The sequence below is a fragment of the Falco rusticolus genome, chromosome 15 (genome assembly GCF_015220075.1).
Source record: "Falco rusticolus isolate bFalRus1 chromosome 15, bFalRus1.pri, whole genome shotgun sequence".
NCBI lineage: Eukaryota > Metazoa > Chordata > Aves > Falconiformes > Falconidae > Falco > Falco rusticolus.
The window spans coordinates 19,965,660-19,988,867 of NC_051201.1; the positions used below are offsets into that span (position 1 = coordinate 19,965,660).

General features: G+C 39.5%; 1 protein-coding gene and 1 long non-coding RNA gene across 2 annotated transcripts in view; one reads left to right on the forward strand and one right to left on the reverse strand.

Annotated features, from left to right (window-relative positions):
* The window catches only part of LOC119157823, a 63,391-nt gene that overhangs the window by 8,559 nt on the left and 31,624 nt on the right, over positions 1-23,208 (reverse strand). The window lies entirely within an intron of this gene.
* PLA2G15 (phospholipase A2 group XV) lies at positions 1,901-22,272 on the forward strand. The gene is made up of 6 exons (XM_037409125.1): positions 1,901-2,157; positions 10,114-10,270; positions 11,760-11,878; positions 13,448-13,546; positions 13,962-14,186; positions 18,043-22,272. The coding sequence occupies exons 1-6, from the start codon at positions 2,022-2,024 to the stop codon at positions 18,552-18,554; spliced, it is 1,248 nt and encodes a 415-aa protein (XP_037265022.1). The 5' UTR covers positions 1,901-2,021; the 3' UTR covers positions 18,555-22,272.

Consider the following 23,208-nt stretch of genomic DNA (forward strand, 5'->3'; position numbering starts at 1 on the left):
GGACCTGACAGCTGGCATTCCTTGAACCTCATGTCATAGCACAAGTGATCCTGCCCTGACTATTTGGACATGTGCAGGGGTATAAAAGAATGACTTGAGTGACTGAAATCAGTTTTCATTAAGTAGTTTTACCCTTCCACAAAGTCTTTTGCTATGTTTTGTAACATTTCATTCCTACACGGGGCTCAATGTTGCAATCAGTTTTAGTCAGTCATACTTGTACAACCTGTAGTTTGTTTTAGTAGGGGGTAATTTCAAGTCAGCACTTGCATGGTGACTAAGCACCTGTCTTTGGGACATGCCTTTGGGTTTGTTGGATGTTGACGCCTTTCCACACACTGTAAATATACAAGGTGTGGCAGCTGCCTTGAAAAAAGTAAGTCTAGATTTAGACTTAGCCTTAGTTTCCTTGAGTGATTTATTGCATTTTCTTCCTCTGTCTTGTAACAGGAGGATGTGTCCTCCTCCTCCTCCCATGTCAGCGCCAAGCCACCTCCCATCATTTTTCCAAACTCCTGTCAATCAGTTGTGTATCTGTTCTACCAGATCCTGCCTTCACACAGAGATCTTTTTGACATGTCTTTCTGCAGGAATTACAGATGTTGTTGAATAATGAATTCAGTGAGGCAAGAATTTGATACTTTACAGTGCATGCAGGAGTTACCAAGTCAATGAGTACTTTTCTACTCCTGTGTTTTCATTTGTGATATTGTTCATGCGAGTGTATTAACTATTCAAGTGAGGAATATTTCTGAAAATTAGTAGACACATTGAGGGATGTAGGAAGCTGTGAAGCAGACACTGCAGTGCCCGTGTTGCAATGTAACACTGTTGGAAATAGCTGTACTCTGAGCATTTGTTGGTAAGCCCGGGCTCAGAAAGTGTTACTACATCCACAATGGGAGCAGATTTATGACTGAACCAAGGAAACCTTGTACTGCCCATCAGCGCAACCACAACTGATCATGAGATGTGACTACACCGATTCCAAGCACCATTTTTCCCCCTGTTTTGTTTCTGCTTCTGTGGATACCTTTCTTCCTTCCCCTCCACAACCAGACACCCACCAACGAGACATGGAGCACCTAACTCCTACTAACTGGTATTGCCAAAGCACAAAGGCTTATACCCTTTCTGGTTTAAAATTACTGTAATTACAAGTCTACTTGTTCTTGTTATGTGTATAAAGGTCTAACGATTTTTTTTCCAGTATTGCCAAATGCCTGATCTTGATGACAGTCTGTACCAATTAGCTGTCACGTTAGTCTGGCATTGCCTGAAATACAGCTATACCCATAAGCTTTTATATCAGATGCTCAATCTCTTGGCTATGTAATATTAAAATTCCCAGCTTTGCTGATTATTTTTGGTTTTCCTTAAACCATTCTGACCACGACTCCTACATGCTACTTATTTTTAGACCTAAGTTTTGCAGCAACAGCCCCTTCCTTCACTCGCAGCAACCACAGCTGCAGGTGTAGCAACTTGAGACAAGGGTCCCCCTCTCGAAGTGCGTGTGCCAGCAGGGACCAGAGGCCCCGGCCGAGACCTGCGGGGTGCCCTACCTGCCCGGGGTGCCCCGCGTGCCCTGAGTACTCTACCTGCCCGGGGTGCTCCGCCTGTCCGCTCCGCCTCGCACGGGCTGGGCCGGGCCGGGGCCGCGGCAGCCGGGCCCTGCGACAGGCGACGGGGCGGCCACATTTACAGCGGTTGCTGCGGGGCTGGGCACCGCGCAGGGCCGTGGGGGCGGGGGCGCGGCGGGGCTGCCGGCGGCAGCGCGGGGAGCCGGTCCCGCCCGGGCCGCTGCGGGAGGCGAGGCCGCACCGGTCGGGCCCTCCGCGCTCGGCTGGTGACGCCTGCGGGGGCGGCGCCGCTGCCGCCGGGGCGGGGCGGCCCTTTTTCGGCCGGGCCGGGCGGCGGGGCCGCACTCCGGGCGGCCGCGGCAGCCCCGGCGGAGCGACTGCGACGCGCCCGGCGCGGGGTGGCGGTGGCTCCCGGCCCCGGGGTTATGCGCTGGGGTGATGGTCCCGCCGGCCGGCGCCAGGCTCCTCCCGCTCCCGGGCGGGAGCCCCCTCCTCAGCCTCCTGCTGCTGCTGCTCTGCCCCGGCGGCGGATGCCTGCCGCGCCGCCGGCCCGCGGGGCCGCCCGTGGTGCTGGGTAAGAGCCGGGGGTCGGCGGTGGGTGCGCCGCGGGCCCGGCCGAGCCCGCTGTCGCCGGAGGCGGCGGGCGGCCTGGGGGGGTGCGCGCCCCGCCCGGCCCAGCCCGCTGCCAGCGGCGTGTTCCGCCGGGCGGGATCGCCCCGGCTGGTGCGGTACCGGGGGGCGCCGCCGCTGCGCACGGAGCCGCAGCTCCATAACGCTGCCCGACCCGGCAGCCAACGCCAGAAATGCAGGCCCGGGGCCGGGGGTTGGCAACACGGGGGGTGGGGGGGCACGACCACGCTGGCAGTGTGGGGTGGCCTCTGTTTTTCGGTGGGTACGGGAAGAACCGGGCTGGCTTAAATATATTTTTAGCTCGTTAACTAAAGCCAGCCTGTCGCTTCGTACGTTTTTGCTCTGCGTCAACCTTTGGTGGCAGAAGCTGCAGTCGGAGGGGGAAAGGGGAGGGAGCGGGTGTTAGAGCAGTCAAACTACAAGTATTTGAAAAATAATATGCATATTCCATCGCTTGACATAAAATGACTGTTGATTACTGGCCCATTGTTTCACCTGTTAATACAAACAAAATACTTTCTAACAAATACATAGAAAGTATTCCTCTAATTACCAAGTGATATTTGTTAGATGCTTTTTGTATCCGTTGATAGGAATCAGAAATAAATTTTAAATGTTTTAGTAACTTTACTACGTAACCTGTAATTCCTCTAATACATTAAGTGCGTTTGGTGGTACTGGTGTCAGTAGTCTGTCCTGTGAATGTACTCATGTGCTGTATGTTCTTATTATGCAACTGATCTCGATGAGGGAGAAGACAAAAATAAAATGGGAAAAGGATAATCATAGCATGATGTTCAGTTTAAGCTCCTCTTATTTACAATAATTTAGGCTCTGCTGTTGACTTTATTCCTACTGTTACAAACTTTTGACAAAAAAGGGTAAATGTTAAACAAGAACTCTTTTAAAGATGCTGCGTATCAGGGGACTCCCATGTACAAATTCACAAGTCTTAAGAGATGGCTGAACTAACTGAGAGGCTGTAGATTCTGAAGTAGAAAATGCAAAAGGATGTCTTAAAGACGCTGCAGTTAAAATGCAAACAAAAGTTCTTGGGTCCTGCCTGTGAAAGCTGGAAGCAATCTGTTATCCCATCTTTCAGCTCTGTAATGCTGGGGTTTAGCAATAAGATTTGGCAATTATTCCACTGCAAGCTTCTTGATGAACAGGTGATAGTGTTTTATCACTCATCCAATGTTCAATTCTAGCTATGAAGGAATCAAAGGCTACTTAAAAGCAATTGGGATAAAAGGATACTGATTATAGAAGCATGGAGTTACTACTGATGGATCTATTGCAAGTATCTATGTTCCCTAAGGATGCTTTTAGAAACTGTGGCTGACCTACATTTTGCTTTCCTAAGAGACATTCTGATAAATACTGCGTGGCTGAGCATACGTTTATCAGTGAGGGGTTTAAAACACAGATTTTCTGTAGCATTTGATGACAATTCACTGTAACAGCAAGAACTTGCATCTCTTCCTATTCTAGTCAGCATCTGTGGTTTAAAATTTGCTGTTCGCTGCTGCCCAGTCCTGGCCTGTCCAGAAAGTGAAGATTCAATAGTTTTTAACATAAATAACTTTTCTGGGTTGTTGGTACGTTTGAGAAAGTAGGCACTCTTTGCCGTAACTTCCTACTGTAAAATACTATGGGTTTTTTTATGTATAGAAATGACTGACATTGTAAAGGCACCTGCACTAAGAGCTTAGCTTCAATTAGACATGACATGGGCAGTGAAGGTCAAACAAATAAAGGAGGAGTGACTGGTGGTTACTCGCTGGTTCTGTATGAAATGTTCTCATCCTGGTGCTAGTTAACTTCTTGTGACCTTTTCTTCACCCTTCTTGCGTATGTGACATGTTAAGATAAGCTTTTTAGGAATTACTGAGATGAGGATGGTAGGAGGGTTTAGGAGAATCATTTGGGGAGGCATTCTAAGTGCTAGCCTAACAGGTGTTTGGGAAAGGGGAGAAAAACACATACTACATTGGAATCACAAATGCAAAAGGAGATTCAGAGGTATATGTAAGGGTACATTATACAAGCCTGAGATGGTTTTGGAGACCATGCAAAAGGGAGATGCAGAGCTGGTCCTCCTGACTTAACAGGCTGCCATAGAGACCCTTAATTCCTCACACGATGTGTTCTGTTTTTAAGTAGGGTTTTATCTTGTTGTAAACGTGGCCTGGTGATCTAAACAGTCACTCTTAGTCTGTTTGGAAGTTAAAACTTAAGTAGAAAGGGGAGTTAACAAGTTTGATCTTATTCTATGCATGGCAAGTAGGCCATCTGCTCTTAAGGAATAAAGAAAGAAGGAATGCTGGTGAAAGGAATGTTGTCAACATAATGACGACTTCATAAATGTTTTAGACCAGTGATGGTCACAAGACCCAGTGTAACTTGTTCTCATATTTTTCATGTAATCACCCCACTTGCATTTGCAACCTGTGCTTACCCAAGTAACGGAGGAGGAAGTAGAGTAGTAGCTCGCAAATATGGGAACTCATCTATATATGGGTAACTTCGTCCTGCTCCCAAAGTACTAACAAAACCACTGCTTCTAGGAATGTCAAATCTGAAAACAGATGAGCTGCTTAAATACAACCTTGTAACTATTGGCTGTAGTTGTGGTGGCAACAAATTGTAGATTTGTGGAGTCCCTGCACTGGCTCAGGTGAAGGGTGTTCTGTGAAACAGCCAAGCCAATCTAATAGCTCATTAGTGCTCCCCCAGCTTTCCTTTGTGCCTGCTTGTTGGCCACTTTGTGGAGTTACTTGTTTTGCTAAAGCAGGAAAAAATGAACCTGTTGAGGAAGCAGTGATTAATTTTGTAGTTGAATTACCTTAATGGAGCAGCTGGTACAAGGAATGTGGAGAGCAGCACCGATCCATTTGGATTAGGTTATTTTTTAAGCTGGTCTGTGCGTCATCAAATGGTGCTTTAGTAGCAGGAGCTACTATGCCTGAAGATCATGTTTGTACATAGCAAGGGAGCAAGAGCAGGGACCAAACTGACATGGGCAGTAACTGACAGCAAAATACTGCAATGCTGTGGCTCAGTTTCCCCAGAGATTTAAACAACAAAGCATCAAAGGGTAGTCATATAATAGCGGTACTGGAGAAGAAGCATGAGAGTCAAAGTCAAAACCTTACTTCCAGAGTCCTGCCTGAAGGCTTGATATCAAAGCCACAAGGCTCATTAAAATGTAAGCTGATTGTCTTGGAGTTCCTCCCAAGTATGTTTGGGGAAAAGGAGGACTACTTAAGATACTGAATTACTTTCATGCTGCGCTTTTTTTTGTTGTTGTTTCCTATTCAGCCAGCACAATATATTCACACAGTAAGATCTCACTTAAGAACCAGGGCAACCTACCGAAAACCTCTGCTCTACTGACAATACCTACTAAAAATTGGTGTATATATATGTATATATTCTGTGCAAGTACTTCTGGGTATCTGCTTCATGTTTACATGCAATTATAATACTTTTGCGCTTCTCTTATCGGTTTAGTTATGTATTCAACACGCTTGCCTTCTAATGTTCACGGTAAGTTTCTTTATTTTGTGGCTGTTCTTCCTCCTTCATTTTCTCATATAGTCCATCGATAGTCACTGCATACTATCTCATGTCTTATCAATTTTGGGAGCTGATAACCTTATAAGATCAGCAGCGGATTCACTGAACTCTTTACCTTTTAGAGCTGACTCAACACAATTACTATATCAATGTTCTGATACCTTCTGCAAACAATTTGTCAGGTACTTGGCTAAAGTTTTCTAGAAAGACACCTAAATTAAGTTTGTTAATAATTGATTTACATGCAAAGGAGGCTTGCCTGTGAATTCCTGCTGACTACTAATTGAGGTGTGTGTGTTTGAATGGTCAGCTGGCTAGATGTCAGGAGTGATTTAAATGTTTATGCCTCATGTGATCTGAGGTATCTAGAAGTATCATGTGAGATGTTGTTTGCTTTCTTGTTCCTAATTTTAAACACAAGCATTTTCTGTGGCAGTCTATCACTGAGTCTATGAGCTACTTTGAGAGGTTCTCCTTAAAGAACTTGGTCAGAGTTTGAAATTTTCCAGAAAACTTGGTTCATTTTAAAGGAAGGGTAAATTATAGAACCAGAAAGATGACAGTTGAGGAAATCATACCAGTTTAAAAGTTATGATAGTTGATATACATCCAAAGGCATTTGCATTGCAGAGAATACTAAAAAACCCAGTATCAATTGATGGCCTTTTTGCCACAAAAAGAATAGCTCACCACCCCCATGTTATTATATAGGTACTATTTTTTCTTTTTCCAAATTAAATTTAAGATTCTGCTATTCATGGCTTTTTTTGAATGTCCTTTTTTTTTCTTTTCTTTTTTTTTTTTTCTTAGTTTCCTGAGTGGTATTAAGGCAAGTCACTTTCCAAGCTGCAATTTGCTTACTGTCTTCTGCTGAGAACTGTGAATAAGTCATTGAGACTTAAGGATAGCAATAGGCAGGAGTATCAGTATATCATAAAGCTAGTTATTGTAGTTCCCAGACTTGGAAAAGTCTGTAGCATCTTTAAAATTCTCAAGTGAAACTTGTAAATGTGCTTTCTGTAAGGTTTAACTAAACAGGCACAGATCCCAGAAGCAGATCTACTAGTTTTGTCAGGGCAATAGAGAAAAAATAAAATGCCAGCAAAGGATACTATAATACTGGAAGTGAATTGGGCTTATTGATGTATTAGAACAAGTTCTGTTGGGATTGCAGTCTTTGTGGAAAAATGAGGATATGCTAGAACTGATAAATCGTCAGATCTGATGGAAACAGTTTTTTTTTCTGCTAAATGTGAAATCTCATTATATTTCTACATGTTGCAGTTCAGAAGCCAATACCCATATTACACAACTGCAAATGAGGGAAGCAAGGGTTCTGCTTGAGATCTTTTCTTGGATGTCCAGTTCTCTAGCGCTGATGTATTTTGCAGAACTCCACTCACCAGTTATTTTGTATGTTTACCGGGCCAGTCTGCAAGTTTTTAAAAGTAAGAACTTGCTATAATGTTTCAAATGTAAAAGGTTTGGAAACTACCAATATTGGTAGATGAGAGGATGAGGAGAAAAGGTCTTACGAATTACTCTGCCCACAGATGCTTTCTGTATATGGTCTGAAAGTAAAGAGAAATGTTTTTTTTCTACTGCTCTCAAATAAATTCCATCACAGACAATTCAGAGGTATGTCCTTACCCTACAGAATTAATCTTCAATGTGATATTTTTTTAACTTGTTACTTATCAAAAAGCTACGAAGTAGTTCTCCAGCCAAAATGTAAATCATTAACAATGTTTAATTGTGTGGAGTGAGGACTGAAGATCTTGCATGTTTCTTTCCATACTCCCAAAAATGAAAATTTGCATTTTATTCCCTATAGCTTCATCATGAACTCTTTAGCTTGCAGAAAATAATTTAGAAAATTAACCTAAAGTTGTGAATTACAGTGATTAGCAGTTACACTGTTAATAAGGAAATGTTAAACCTGAACCCCACCCCCTCCCTTTTTTTTTTAATCCCTGCTTTATAAGCAAACAGGCATCACAGCTGTACATGTATATGAAACACTACTTTCTTAAACTCGAGTATTGTATCTCAGTAAAGGTGGAACTAGCCTCTTATCTTTTGTTTAGAATTACATAAAATTACCACTCTTCCACTTGTTCCTTATCTCTAGAGTAAAAATTAGTATGTAATGTTTCTCATCTTCTGCTCTGAATTGGACACAGGAGCACAGCCTCTATTGTCAAGAAGCTTGGGGATAAAATATCTTAACTAAATTGAATTTGCAGCTAATCTAAGATGACTCCATGAAGTCAGAGTATGTGGTTTCCTGTTTTCAGTACTCTTGTTGATAAATGTATCTTCATCATAATTTTAAACTTCTTCAGTTGTGAGTCTTCCTACTCTGAGCAGGCATGCTTATGATTATTTGAGTGCTGTTTGGAAACCTCAGCAAGTCTTAAAACTGTGATACTCCACATGTTTGTCTAAGTCTTTGAAAGGTATCTTTGCTGAAAGAACTTGATTTTTACCCAAGGAAATGAGATTCCAGGGTAGAACAGAGTGTCACTCTTCTACTTTGTTTTGCATTGAAACTGAAGACAGAATCAACCTGTTCTGTCCTTGGCAGATCTGCTGCTGAGACTGGCCAGCCATGAATGATTGATATAAATAGAATTGCATTCTGCTCATTTTCTAATTAAAAGCACTGATACAGCACAGGCACAAGACTGTGGAAAAGCTGTTGCCTTACAGTTCTATAAGCAATAACTAAACAGCATTTTGTGAGGTTACAAGACTGAACTTCAGTAAACTTTCTAGGGTGTGATGCAATACTATAATCTCCCTTACTATGCTTTCCAGTGTATCAGAGTCCTTGAAATATGACCTAAAATAAACTGCGGTCAGCTACTGGGTCTTTTAACGTTTCACTTAAGACTACAGAAATAAAAACACTAAAAACCTAATGAGAAAGTAGGGGTAGTTAATAAAGAAATCCTGAGGTATACCTCTTGGGGGGGGGGGGGGGGGCGTAACCTGCAGTGGCTGAAGGTTGTAACAGCGTGGTTGTCCAGGTCTATAGTCTGAAGTTCTGCCCTTTTTTCAGTTCTGCAGTAAGTGTTTCTCTGAGAGCATATCTGTTTTTCCAGTTAAATTGGGTTTTCCACTAAAAGGTATTATCTCTTTCTTTAAACCATTACTAAGTATGAGTGTTCTAGAGAACTCTAACTGTTTTGATTAAATAATTTACTGAAGTGGGAAGCAACTGTATGGGTAGGTCTGCATTAAAACACTAAAAATTAAACATTGCCAAGTAAAATAGGATACAGTTATACACTCATCCAAAAAGATGGGGATATGTGGAGCTGAAGGGGGGGGGGGGAACCCTTAAGTACCTAATGCCTATTATTTTTTTTTTTTTCTAACACAGAGTAACTTTCAGTTGCTGGAGTATCTTTTGCCTTTCTGTTCTTGAGGAAAAAATGGTTAAACATAACAGAATGTTAAGAAGTTTCTCTTGAAACTTGCTGCTGAAAATTAAGAGCATTTTTTAAATTTCGTTCTAATTTAGAAATAACATTCCTGTCTCCATCTAGTGTTTAAAAGAAAGGAAAATAAAACTTCATCAAGGGAGTACTTGTATTTAGTATATGCCTTAAGAACAGTGCACTTCAGAGAGCATGCAAATACAAGACCCTTCCCTCCAAGTGTTTCTCACGTAATGTATCAGGAGAAAAAAAAGTGAAGATCAAAACTGTTGTTGCATCCAAACCTGAATGTAAAAGAGATGAAACTATGTATCTGGATTATTATGTTAGCCAACTAAATCTTATGTAGCAAAAGTGTGCTTGGAGGTGAAGAAGTGGGGAAAAAAAATACAGAGCTGCTTTCACATTTTCATGTCAAATTGCTACTTTGTGGGCAGCTGTTTAAAAAGAACAGGAAGATTTGCATGTGCAGGTGTAGTATTCTGAAGAAAAAAAGTCTTTCAGAAAGATTCAGTTTGTAGTTTAAAACACAGATAATATTGATAATGTCAGAGACCATCTGTTTTTCATACCCGTGGCCTAATGTGACCTGTTCCTATTTAGTCTGCTCTTTGAACTTACAAACTGTTGATCCAGAATTATTCTACATGGTGGTTCCCCAGCTACTAACTTTTGAAAATCCAGATATTTTCAGTGGAAGATGTGCATGCAGTACTTTGTTCTTCTCTAATATTTTTTATCCAGTTATAAAAATTAATGGTGTCCCTGGATGCAGTGATAGTGCATATTAAGGCTACAGTATTAAGATGTGTCTATTATAATGTAGAATGTTATACACTCTAAAATTAAAAGTGACTCCTTTTTATATCTTTCAGTTCCAGGAGACTTGGGTAATCAGTTGGAAGCCAAGTTAGATAAGCCATCGGTAGTGCATTATCTCTGCTCTAAGAAGACAGACAGTTATTTTACACTCTGGCTGAATTTAGAATTGCTTCTGCCAGTCATCATTGACTGCTGGATTGATAATATCAGGTAAGACCAGAAATGTTGCTCTTTGCGGTTATCTCCTTTTCCTTAGACTGACATACTTTGTATGGGATGGCTGCCTTGAAGTTGCTTTTCTGATTCAAGGCCCTTGAAAGAAATGACTTGGAATTCTGCTAGGTAGAGTAATTGGATGAATCGGAAGATGTGCTTTGTACGAGGTAACTTCATCACTGATGAAAAGCAGAGGTTCTCTTCGTTTCTTCTGCTTTATCTCCTACCAGTTACCCAGTGTTTGTTTGGGCAGTTATCAGACAAGTACTTCTCTAGGCTTATCTAAAGCAGAACATTTTCTGCTTTTTTGATGAGGCATGGGGGAAGGGGGTACATTGGGCAGCTCAGAGGGGACAGGCAGGAGGAACGTGAGCTTGCACTTTTGCTGGCAATGTGTCATTAGAGAGCAGTCTTATGGGCACTGGAGGCACACAGGGTCAGTCAGTCCTTCAAGGGTAGTCTGGAGGTATCTTTCCAGAATTCTTTTGGTTTAAAACATTGTCTGATTTAAAGCTTCCAGACTATTTCATTGTTCGAACTGCTTCATTAATGTTCCAATAAAAATCATATAAATATCTCTATGAAAACAAGAAATGCTTAGCTTTTGCAATTTGAAAATATTGTATTGCCTTGTTGCTCTCTTATATGACTATACCAAGCTGTTGTGTAGTTGTACCTCTGCTTTACGTCTTGCTATATGCCTTACAGGTTAGAGAGATTTTTGGTGTATGAAGATTTGAGTATCAATTCAGATTTTAAGACTCCATCTAGGGGTAAAACCTTCCATTCAGGAATGGCAATTGTATTGATATAGTATTAAAACCAACCAAACCACCAATAACAAAACAAAACAAATTAACAAAAACAAACCAGCAATAACAAAAAACCAACAAAACAACCCTGACACAATGCTCCAGATTTTTCATATCTCAAATTGATTTGAAAAGTATCTACAAAACACTTAATACCTCTATGTGTTTCCTGAGGTTATTAATCAAGAAATGTCAAGTACTCCCTTAGGCTGATATGGGTGTTCTAGTTAAGCAGAAATGAATTACTCCTTATCTAGAAGAATTTTTCTCATATCTGATTTTACAGGTATTTTATCTTCCACTGCCACAGTCTTATTTCTTGACATTATTTTCTCCATTACGTGGCTTCATGCAAAATGAAATGGTATAGAACTATATAAAGTAGCTTATATAATGTTGAAGTTCAGCCACAATTCTCCATACTGAGTTTTATAGAGAAGTCTCAGATTCTGCATGTCAAACATTAAACTAATTGAAATAACTGTTTACATTGTATAACCTCTTAGCCATTATTGGCTTATAATGTCTGCCTGGGTCTTTTTCCCCTTCTGGATGATAGCACTTAAAGTTCTTGTTACCGCACTCAGAATGTAAGACTCAATACACTTGAGAGTTGTCATGTGGTAGTATGACATGTTTCATGTTTTTCCTCTTTCTTTTTTTACCCCCAGGCTGGTATATAATCGAACAAGTAAGATTACAGAACCACCAGATGGAGTGGATATCAGAGTGCCAGGGTTTGGGCAGACATTTTCCCTGGAATTCCTCGACCCAAGTAAAAGGAGCGTTGGTATGTACAAGCTGTGTCTGAAGTGCTTTGTTAGCTGTAGGATTTATCTAGTGTGTCTTATACAACAAGCTACTGAAATGTGACTTCAAATTACTGTTCTGTTTAGAAGTAGAAAAACTGAATTATTTTTTTTGTGTGTAGTAGGGTAGCGCATGGTTCACTTGGCTTTTAAATGTTTTCATTGCATTGTATTTTGCCTGTTGTTTCACCCGATAGAGACAAGAAAATTCCATGTTACTAGTCTTGTGCCAAATTTCAGTTCTCGGGATGAAACTTGAATAGGCATTTTGAAGACAGATGCTTTTGGAAAATGAGATGGATTTAGTAGAAAATTCTGTGACTGAAGCTTGACAAACAAAACCAAAATAAACACACTTCAGCTTGGTTCTGAGTAAGATACTCTTTGGCCTTAAGAATGAGTTAATGGGCTTGGGAGATACAGTACCATACCCTATAGTTCCTTCTCTTTTGTTGGTGTCAGAGTAATTATTAAGAGTTATATTTGTGCTGCAGAAGATTTCTGCATTAATGTATTTGCAGAGGGTTTTTTTTTTTGTTTAGTGTTTTTTGGAGTAGTAGTCTTTCAGAAAACACTGACTCTAAGCTTTTGTGAGGTGTTATTAGCTGTGGCTGAAGACTTTAAGTAATTTAATAGTAATGCGCCGAGCTTCACATGCTTCATAGCATGGATTTCTTTAGGGAGCAACCGCCAAAAGGGCAGTAATGTGCTTAATGATTTTCACTAGATGGCACTTAACTAGAACAGGGCCATATTTAAAATTGCCTCTGTTCACTTCAGGGACTATATGATAAGCATTTAAGACTAAGGAGTGAGGTTCTGCTCAAAATTTAAATATGGCAGTGATGTTCAATAGGATGCTTTGACAATTTTTTCAGACTGTTAATAAAGCATTTATTTGTGGTAATACTAAAATCCTATGTGTCAAAGCTTGTAATATGTAACATCTTTCAATATATAACATCAGGCAGTCTGCAACTGTTTCCTTTCTTTGCTATTAAAGCAGTATGTTCAGTCATTTAAGTCTTAGTCTGCTACCTGAGAGAGAGAAAAATAATTTTGGGGTAGTTTTCAGAATTTTGCCCTGGGGTATGCTGTAAGCATTTGTCTCTGAGAATAAATACTGGTGAAGTCCAGGCCATCCTTCATGAATGTATTATATACCCTGCCTGATGTTAACCTGCAATCAACAAAGGCAACAAAAATCAACAACTAACACAGTAATTTGAGGTGTATTCTTTACAGTTCAAGGCTAAGACATAATTCTGCTGGGGAAGATTTATCCGTTCTGTGCTATGCTTCACTGCCATGTTTGATTGATAGATCAGGCAATTAGTAAGAAGTTTGAGTAATGGTGTTCTCTCACTTTTGGGGAACAGCGAGCATAATTCATTTTGTTTAATAAGCAGCCTTCTAGATTGTCAAAGTCTAAGATTACAGTTTTAATGTCTGTATATATGGTATCAGAGATAATGCCTCCAGAACTTTGTTTTGAGATGGTCTGATGGCTGCTAATCTTTTCACTGTTCTGTTTCTTTCCTCTGATACAGGCAGTTACTTTTATATGCTGGTGCAGAGTTTAGTAGATTGGGGCTACAAACGCGATGAAGACGTAAGAGGAGCACCTTATGACTGGCGAAAGGCACCAAGTAAATAAGATACTGTTACTTGAATGAAATTTTTACCCTCCCAGTCAGCAAATAATGTTTTGGGTCTCTTCTCCCATCCCACTTGTACAATTATCCTTAAACTTAATTTTGACTGGTTCTGGGGGTCTGGGTACCCCTGGGCCCAGATCAAAACTCTGTAGTATGTTTTCTTTTTTTTTTTGCTTTAAGCAAGCTGTTACTTAAAGTCTGACTTAAAAACAAAACAAAAAAACCCACATCACCAAAACACGTCCGCACAAAAACACCCACTCCTTTCACTTAATGCTAGCATTTCTAAGGTCTGTGTTGTTAACTTCACAGACAGTTCAACACAATTCTCTAGAAAGCTATTTTTGAAAAAGTTCAGCATTCACGATTAATTATTAACTGTGTAACCTGTGTATGTTTACTTTAGATGAGAATGGAGACTATTTTGTGGCCCTTCGCAAGATGATAGAGTTAATGTATGAGCAGTATGGAAGTCCTGTTGTTTTAATTGCCCACAGTATGGGTAATATGTACACCCTCTACTTCCTCAACCATCAGACTCAGGATTGGAAAGACAAGTACATAAGGGATTATGTGTCATTAGGCGCTCCATGGGGAGGAGTGGCTAAAACTCTCCGTGTGCTGGCTTCAGGTAGGTGGCTTGAATGTTTACAATGTATTTTATTAGTCGTGCAAGATACAAACTAGGCTGTTAATTGTAAGCCTGGAGGATAAGAATTCAAGGTACTATGAAGTTAAAATTTTTTTCATAAGTGATGGCAACTTGATGTTTTAAGCCCTGTGACCGTACTGTCATTTTTTTATTTTCATGGGAGCAGACTGAATTTTTTTACATCCCTTAACCAGGAGCTGCATTGCCTCTTGACCTCTCCTACCCTTTTTTCAGCAGATTGTCATCTGCAGTTTGGCCTGGTGTCTTCTATTTCTGCCACTTCTGCCTAATTGCTCTCTGTTCAGAATTGCAAAGCTAACAAGGACTCTGGAGCATTTAGTAGTTTCCTTTGATTAAAGATCACACAGCTGCTTGAGGTTTATGTGAAGGGAAACTTGTAGACATGGTGCCCACAGCACAAATGCCTGTCAAAAGTTGTAACTCTACAGATAATGAAAATGAATCTTTGAGGTCTTGGGTATGGCTTACTGGATATGCCCAAGACTAAATAAATAAATAAAAAATTGAATAAAGCAGCATAATGTATTTATTTATTACAGTAGGTAACTGCAAATGACTGGAAAAAGTTCACTTACCCTATCATGTGATAACATAATATAATTATTTCATGTGCTTTTGCACTTAGTTCATGATGCTTCTGCCTTGGTTTTTTTAGCTTGTTTCTGACTTGCTAGCTTTGGGTATCACTAGCTTCTTCCTAAACAAAGCTGACATCAGAAACTGGACTTCATCAAAACACAGAACACGCAGCAGCCACTAGCCATGCATGGACAGATCAAAGAATACTTTGCTTAGCAAAGGCATTTGATTCTGAATAGTAGCGCACAGCTCAGTTGCTAACTATAAAACTTAAATTGGATGTTTGTATTGAGTTGTACCTTGTTAAATCTATTGCAATGGCACTGTAAAAATTGATTTCCATTTTCCCACAGGCTTTGTCTGACAAGTTTGCATGCTACAGAAATGGCAGGAAGTGAGCAATATTAATATCACCTTCATAAAATCCCACATGATTATATAAAAGTCTAGTCTCAGATTTCTGTTGGATTAAACTTTTGTGCTTCATATCTTATTTATCCTTTATAATGCATCTCATCCAAAGTGGCTAGCTATACAAATACATAATGAATAGTTAAATTTCTACTAAAATGTAGTAATTCTTTTAATCTGTATGTCTGTTGTACTGAACTGTGTTTTAGAGCAGAAACTTCATCATGTAGCAAAGTTTAAATCAAAATGCATATATTCAGACTAGTTCTGTCTCAACCAGGCATTAACACTTGGATTACATTAGTCTGTTAAAGAATTTCTAAAATTGACCTTATTAGGGTGTTAGTATGCAGAAGAATTGTTGCTTTAAAGAAAAATACTGCATTGCTGCAGGAAAGATAAGGCAAGCTATGAATGCATTCTTGTTGCTTGCATTCCTGTGTATAATACGTTAATGGCTAGCAAGTTCATGCCAAATCCACAGTTCTGTTATCAAAACTGCTAAACGCTACATAAGTGGAATTTATCTTCTGTGACACTTTCTGCTAACTTGTTCATGTGCTTTGCAGGATCAATACTTATATCGTTACAATTCCAGTGCTAATAAAGTTAGGATGTGCTTCCCACTACAGTGAGCAGGCACAGAGTTCGTTGTGGTGGTTGGTTGGTTTGGTGTTTGGCTTGGTTTTTGCTTTTATTTTTTTTCCAGCTTGAGATCCTAGCAGTGTCTTCCTTAGAACTAATATTTTGTTCACTAAATGTCAGTTGTTGACTAAATGTTGTGCCTGCTACCTTGAGCATGGTATTGGTCATACGGTGATTCTGCACTTCAGAGAAAAGTAGAGGATCGGATAAGCATTTTCTAACAGTTCTGTAAGAGAAGGCAGGGATAATCAGGTTCTGTATTTGGTTATTCTACTGGAAATAAGTTTTGCACACGTTCCTTCCACTATTCAATTCAGAACTTGGTCTTTGCTGAAAACTTGTAAGTAGTATTCTGTATCTTAGTAGTGAGTGTGCACAGTTAAGTGTGTATACCACACAGCAATATGAAACACATTCTACAGGACCTTTGTAATTCTTGGTGTGCTCTTTGAGTTTCCTTTTTATCTGTTTCCCAGTTACACTAGCAATGTCTTCACATAGTCCTCATAAGCACTTCGATGACTGTGCTTTAGGTCTGTCTCCTTGTGAAGTAATAGTGCCACCTTACGGAACTGAAAAATACACCTTGGTGTTATTTCAGGAATAGCAGTTTCAGTTTCCGTATTTCAGTTTTTATGGTGTAGTTGACCTGGATCACCGTGCTGTAACCACCTGGATCTAATAACGGAAAATCTGATTCAAGTTTCCACTGACAAAAGAATTGAGGTCTGCCAGCCATAGTGATAATGGAAGATAGATCTGACCAGACAGTCACCATGAAAATTAACTTAGATCTGTCTTCAGAGTTTTTTCTTAAAAAAAATGTTTCTAGTAGTCACTGTATCTGCCACTTATTAAGTAGCTTTTAATTTTGTGAAGATATAAGACCAATAGTTAAAATATGAAGAGATGCATATAATTTATAACTTAGTCACGTGTTAGTTTGAGCCTTCTTTGGTACAAACTACAAAGAAAAGAATGGACTTGATGTCTACAGAAATTCTTGAAATGTTTTGGTCAAATGCTAGTTCTGTAAAAATAGTAAGTCTAAATTTGGTAAAATTTACAATTTTGTGTTTTATTTGGTATTGGATAACTTAAGACCTTTATTGATAATAAGTTCTCTAGATATTTATATTAAGAAAGTATAATGCCTTGGAAAAAAAGCTTGGCCAGCAGAAAACATTTTCCAAGTATAGTAACTATCAACTGGTCTTTTAAGAACTGTTGGTTTTGTCTGTCCCTGCTTGGCAAAGATGTAGACTAGGTTGCCAGAGTTGCTAGAAAATATTAGTGCTAAATTAGAGGAAAAACTGTGTTCTGAGCAAGTTAGCAGTATTGAAATTCTGACTGGAAGGGAAGGTGCTGATACTGGCAGTTTTCCATGGTTTCCACCAGAAGCTAACAAGCTCTAACTCTTCTTCTGCCAATGTATTACGCATAGAGACTGGATTGGTCACAGAGTGCAGCATTCTTACTTGATAGCATAAGCAGAGACCGTAATACTTGCTTCGCTTCTGTTTCCTTTTATGATAGTTACCTTTTTAGGTACGCTATTAAGAATCTGCTATTTTCTTCCAATTGTAGGCATGTTCTGGTAGGTTTTGTTATGAAGGGAGTATATAAACTGGGTAAAACACTATGCCAAGTGGTAAATAAACCATATAGTAATTTTTATAGCTACCCTGAATGAAATACTGCTACTCTGCTTGTTTTGAATATGCATTTAAACATTTTGTTAAGCCTGTAAAGTCTTTTCACAAGTTTTTATGTTTTCTTTCAGCAAAAACATGATCTATGTATCAGAATTGCTGTAAAATACATTTCCAGAAGAGCATTCAAGACAAAACTTGCAAATGGTTTAAATAATGCCTAATAAAAGCTGACTTCTTACATGGCTTATATAGGAAATACGTTCTCCTTTAAAAAGGAGCATATTGAAAGGGCAGCAGTGTTCTTGGTTTGTCAGTCATTCATCACCTTGTATTTAAATTTGCAAGTTATCAGAAGTTAGTTTGCAGAGATTGAAGACAATCATAAATGAGGAAAACCTGGAATTATCACTGTAAGCAAAGGGAATAATCTTTTTATTCATGCTATCACTGTGAGTGGTAGTAATTGCTGCTGGTTAAGATTCATGCTTTACTTTGTGGATAATGAAATTCGTCTTTTTTTTAAGGTGACAACAATAGAATACCTGTTATCAGTTCGCTCAAGATTAGAGACCAGCAGAGATCAGCGGTTTCCACAAATTGGATGCTCCCCTACAACTACACATGGCCTCCAGATAAGGTCTTTGTAAGCACACCTACAGCTAACTATACTCTTCGGGATTACCGAAAATTCTACAGGGACATCAATTTTGAAGATGGCTGGCTCATGAGACAAGACACTGAACCCTTGGTCTACCAGATGACACCACCTGGTGTGCGTATACACTGTCTTTATGGTACTGGCGTGGAAACACCTGATTCTTTCCATTATGAAAGCTTTCCTGACAAAGAACCCAAGATTCTTTACAGCGATGGGGACGGTACCGTAAACTTACAGAGTGCCTTGCAATGTCAAAAGTGGGTGGACATGCAAAAACAGGAAGTCATGATACTTGAGCTTTCAGGAAATGAGCATATTCAGATGCTATCTAATGATACTACTATCTCCTATGTGAAAAAGCTGCTTTTTAATTTGTGATACCTTGTGTTGACAATTATTTTCCTCACCTGTGATGCCTTCCCTTAAATATGGGAAAATGCCTTTTAATCCCTTGATATTTAGATATTTGAATTATTTATTTTGTGGTTTTTTTAAGGCTGTGTTTAAGAAGTTGTTTGGTGTCCTAAATGATTGTTTGTCTCTGATTTGTGTTTATGATGCTTATATGGTACTTCCATATTCTGCAAATTTGGTCAAATATGCATTTTGGTGCCTCTAGTGTTGTGTCCAATATTCATACAGACTTTCATTTGGAGATTGTGCAGCCCCTTGCACATACTACACAGAATCATAGATACCAGAGTTCCTTTGTGTGGTCTTTGCAGGGTGTGGAGTGGGAGGGCTAGGATGGATCGCAATTTCAGATGCCCATTAAACAAGGGAATGATATTAACAATTTGGGAAGCACAGTAAACTTCTTAAAGGGTATTGCATATTCTGATTCGCAGCTCCCAGTACCTTAGTTTGTAAATGTGCATGTCTACTAGGTAAGATAGGGAAGAGCTCTGCCTGGTACTGTGCTTTTTGTCATAATCCAGCCTTTCTTTTATTACAGCTTTTGGGGAAAAAGATAGATGTGTGAATTACTTGAAGCTTCTTACTAGGCACCTTTTTTTGTTTTCTTTTTTAAAAGAAGGAGAAATTGTTTGCTCGTTAACTTCTAGAACCTGATTACATATGATTTGGAATCCGAGGAATACCTTGTGCTTTATCGATCAATGAGGGAAAGAAGCTAAACAGTGGTTGGTGCTTGCAGTAACTGTAGCTGTGTGGAGTAGCACATAAAGTTAATTGAATATTGGCAATCAATCCATACAGTGCAGAATTGCATTTTTGGGTGAAAAACAATCTCCTGTAGTGGAAATTATAAGGGATGGTGGGCGTTAATTCAAAAAGAAGAGTCAACTTCCTGAAATGGGGTGAGGAATAGAAGGCAGCATAATACGGTATGAAGTGTAAACCTTGTTCTCAGTCAGACGCTTAGGCTCTGATCCAGCTACTGACCAACTGCTGATTGGATCAACAGTACATTCAGCTGAAAAGGAACTCTGTTTTAACACTAATTTCCCATAGATTACAATTTCCATTATTGCTTTTTGAACAAGTTGGGATACACTGTTCCTTAAATGTTTCTATAAATTGCTGAACATGCAGCTGTGTTAATTTGCTACAGTATTGTTTTACTCAATGTTTAAAAAATAGTAATTCAGTTCTCAGCTCCACAGAATTGATAGCCTAAAGGCCACCGTATTTACAACCTTGATTACAGAAGTCCTGTTGGAGAGTTTCACTCAAAGATTCTCTCTTGCTTGCTTTAAAACCAGTCACCCAGTTAGACTGCACTTAAGTCTTCTGAAAACACAGTTTTAAATGCTTTCAAAATGCTAGGTCCTCCAAGAAAAATGTTTAAAGAGTTTTAGAAACTCATCAGAACTATTAAGGATTCATTTCTTAAGAAACTGAAGTTGTCTAAAGGGTAAAGTTTTTAACTGTTCTGGTAGCATGCATAAAATGTTTGCTGCCATTAGATGTTTAAGTAAGATGTGTTGAAATGACAGGCTTGAACCCTTGTTACTACAGAATGCAAACATTTTGGCATAGGAGGTAGGTTTCAGGCTTTAAGGTTTAATTCAGAAATGACTTAAATCCATAACAACTTGAACTAGGGTCACAGATAAGCTATGTAAGGAAGATACTTGGCTTAACTTTTCCTCCTGCATTTTCCCTATTACTTTTGCTGAGGGAGAGTACAGTTTTCCTGATTTTTAAAACAGAATGTTTATCTTCTCAGTTGCCAAGGAACCTATAGTTCAGCAGCAATATTGCCTAAACTTTTCCAGAGTAATTACTGAGCTGCCCCAAGCCATTTGTAATTGATAATGTTGAAATAAAAAAACTAACAACCAACCACCACCACAACACCAAACAACAATAGTAACCCCCCCCCCACACCCCCCCACACCCCAAGTCCTTTAGCCAAGTGTTCTATTTTACGCAGGGCTGTCAGCTGGATAAGCTTCAGGTTTGTGTTCCAAGACTGCTCAAAGACAATAAAGCTTTTCCTGTGGTCTGACTCAATTTTTGAATATATTGCTATGTTACTGGTTTACAACAGAAAGAAATTACAGAGAACAGCTTATCACAATCTGTATTTCATGCTGCAGTAGAATGCCTGTTAATAAGCACTGGAATGAGTGGAGCCGTATTGCAGGATACCAACATGGGCATGAAAGGCTGAAAAAAATTGAAAAACCTCATAGATAAACAGTTCTTAACCTGATCTAGGGAATGTTTCTGAACTTCATTTAGATCCTTGCCTATTAACCTGTGGCATTTTTTCTTTATACTAAGAGTTTAGCTTCAGGGGGTTTTGTGATTCGAAATTCTAAAATACAGGATTCCAAAAGATGGTCTTATTTTGTTGTTGTCCTTTTTTCCTTTACTACTCCTTTTTAATACTAGGTTTTGTGCCCCAGAAGAAAAAAACCTGAAACCTCTTGCTCTTTAATTTTTGGCAACCTAGTATTACTGTGTTTCTGAGATCAGTTGATTGTATCTTTTAAGATTGTAAATCAGCTTTCCATTAGTTGAGATGCCCTAGAGTGTGTTTCTTTAAATAAACTTGTGTTAGTTAACCTGGTAAAATGAAGTGGAAAGTTTTTCAGGGCTTGTTTTGTTTGTTTGTCACGATAAAGCCTTGTTGTGCAAGAATGTGTGTACCAGAGTTCTGAGTACTGTGTTAGAGCAAGCACGGTGCTTCTGGCGAGACTTTGATTGGATGTCACGGTTCTGCAGGGTATAGTTCTGTTTGATGTCCAGAAGTTGTGATTTTTCTACCAAATCATCTCCAACCCTTTCATTTTAAGTGTCTTGCATATTAGGATGGAGTTCTCATTGAAAAGTGAATGCAGGAAGTAAAACTGCGTTATTCTAGTAGCTGAAACTGAACCACTTCACTCGGCATGTTGAGAAGAGCTTACTGACTATGGCATGTTCCTCTACAAGGCAAGAGTATTTAGCATTACTGTTACAGGCCTGCTAGAGCCAGGTGCATTGGAGCAGCCTAGATTCTTGTGGGGAGAGAGGTCTTTAAGAAATAAATCTTTGAGGACAATGTGGCACTTCCTTAAGAGGAGTAACTGAGGTGCTTTGCCACACTACACAGTTGAAATGTTTGAATTTACCGATACGTCTTTGTGTTATACCTAACACGTACTGATCATCTATCTCTTTCCATAATTTTTCCTTGGTTTTATTCTTCCAGGATACTTTAAGAAACCAAAAATACTCTTGTGGACCAAATGTATTTCTTATTTTTGACAAAATGTATAGAAAATGCTGAAGAAGCTTTTAGCTGTCATTGTAATACTTCTGAAGAGGTTCAGAGTCACTGTGTGATTCTGCTTAAAAAAAATAGAAAGCTTCAATAACTAGCAATAATTGCAAAGGACTTGCAGGCCAAAGGAAGGAATGTTTGGTATTAAGGTAGTTCTTGGAGCACGGTGTGTTCAAGGCCCTCTTAAATTCAGGGAATGTTTGGCAATGACTTTGCTGCTCTACACTTAACAGTATTTTGTATGGAACATATTCTGAGACCTAGCATTTTCTATGCTCTTTTTGTGTATTGAATGCATTCAATAGATTTTGAATATTTTATTGTCAAACTTTGATAACATAATAAAGTTGATCTAATACAGCTTGTCTCCTGTTGTGAATAACGTGTTGTCTCACTGCCCAGACGGAATGTCAACTTGTTGCTGCTTTTCTTCCTTGGGGATTTTTGGTGTCTCATTTTCTCACAGTATCTGCTGCCTACTACCTTGTAGTACATCTGGAGTTCTCTGTTAATTGTTCTTGATTTTATGGAGATGTGGGACTGAGATTAATCAATATCTTTTGTTTGCTTTTTTTCTTGCTCCTCTTATATGGAGAAAAAAAAAGTTCTTGGGATGCCTCACACTTCTGTTCAGGTAATCATTTCGAAATTAGTCCCTCAATCCTAAAGTGTCCTAAACGCAGTCATCTTTATACTGTTAGTTTCCAAACTCATCCACAAACCCATGCATGTTGGCCATAGTTTTGTGGCTGTATGAAACAATCTTTTTGCAATTAAAATAGTTTCCAGAGTTTTGCCCTACAGAATCATTGTCTACCATTAAAGTCTCTTCAGAGCCACAATGCACCATCTCCTTTATCAAAGCAATCTAAAAGCCTGTTGGGCAAACAGCCTCTGGTGGCTGGCCTGGATGCTTCACTTGACCTATAGTACAAATAGTTCCTTATAACTCCTGAGAAAGAGGAAAAAAAAAAAAAAAAAAAAAAAAAATGATGAGGCTGAAACTTGCCTTGTGGGGGCTTTTTTGGTACGATAAAGACTGTGATACAAGATGTGTTAGTGATTGTTACTCCTCTCTGTGCCTTAGATCCCTGTTAATCACACATCTCGTCCCAGTACAGTACTTGTTCATGCCCTCCTCAAGGTTCATTGACCCCATGTGACTGCAGGAGAAAGGGGAATTTGGCCTTCCTCCAGCTCCCTATTAAACCTGGGGAAGTCCTGCACTGAAGCACTGGGCCAGTTCTCAGATGAATCTAGGAAGGCTGAGAGCACAGGGAAGGGGGGACAGAATGA

What these genes read in the sequence shown, in the direction of transcription:
- PLA2G15 (XM_037409125.1), top strand. Translation starts at nt 2,022, where the DNA reads ATGGTCCCGCCGGCCGGCGCCAGGCTCCTCCCGCTCCCGGGCGGGAGC. An exon ending in GGGGCCGCCCGTGGTGCTGG is followed by an intron (nt 2,158 to 10,113) that starts GTAAGAGCCGGG and finishes TATATCTTTCAG; the next exon opens with TTCCAGGAGACTTGGGTAAT. An exon ending in CCCAAGTAAAAGGAGCGTTG is followed by an intron (nt 11,879 to 13,447) that starts GTATGTACAAGC and finishes CCTCTGATACAG; the next exon opens with GCAGTTACTTTTATATGCTG.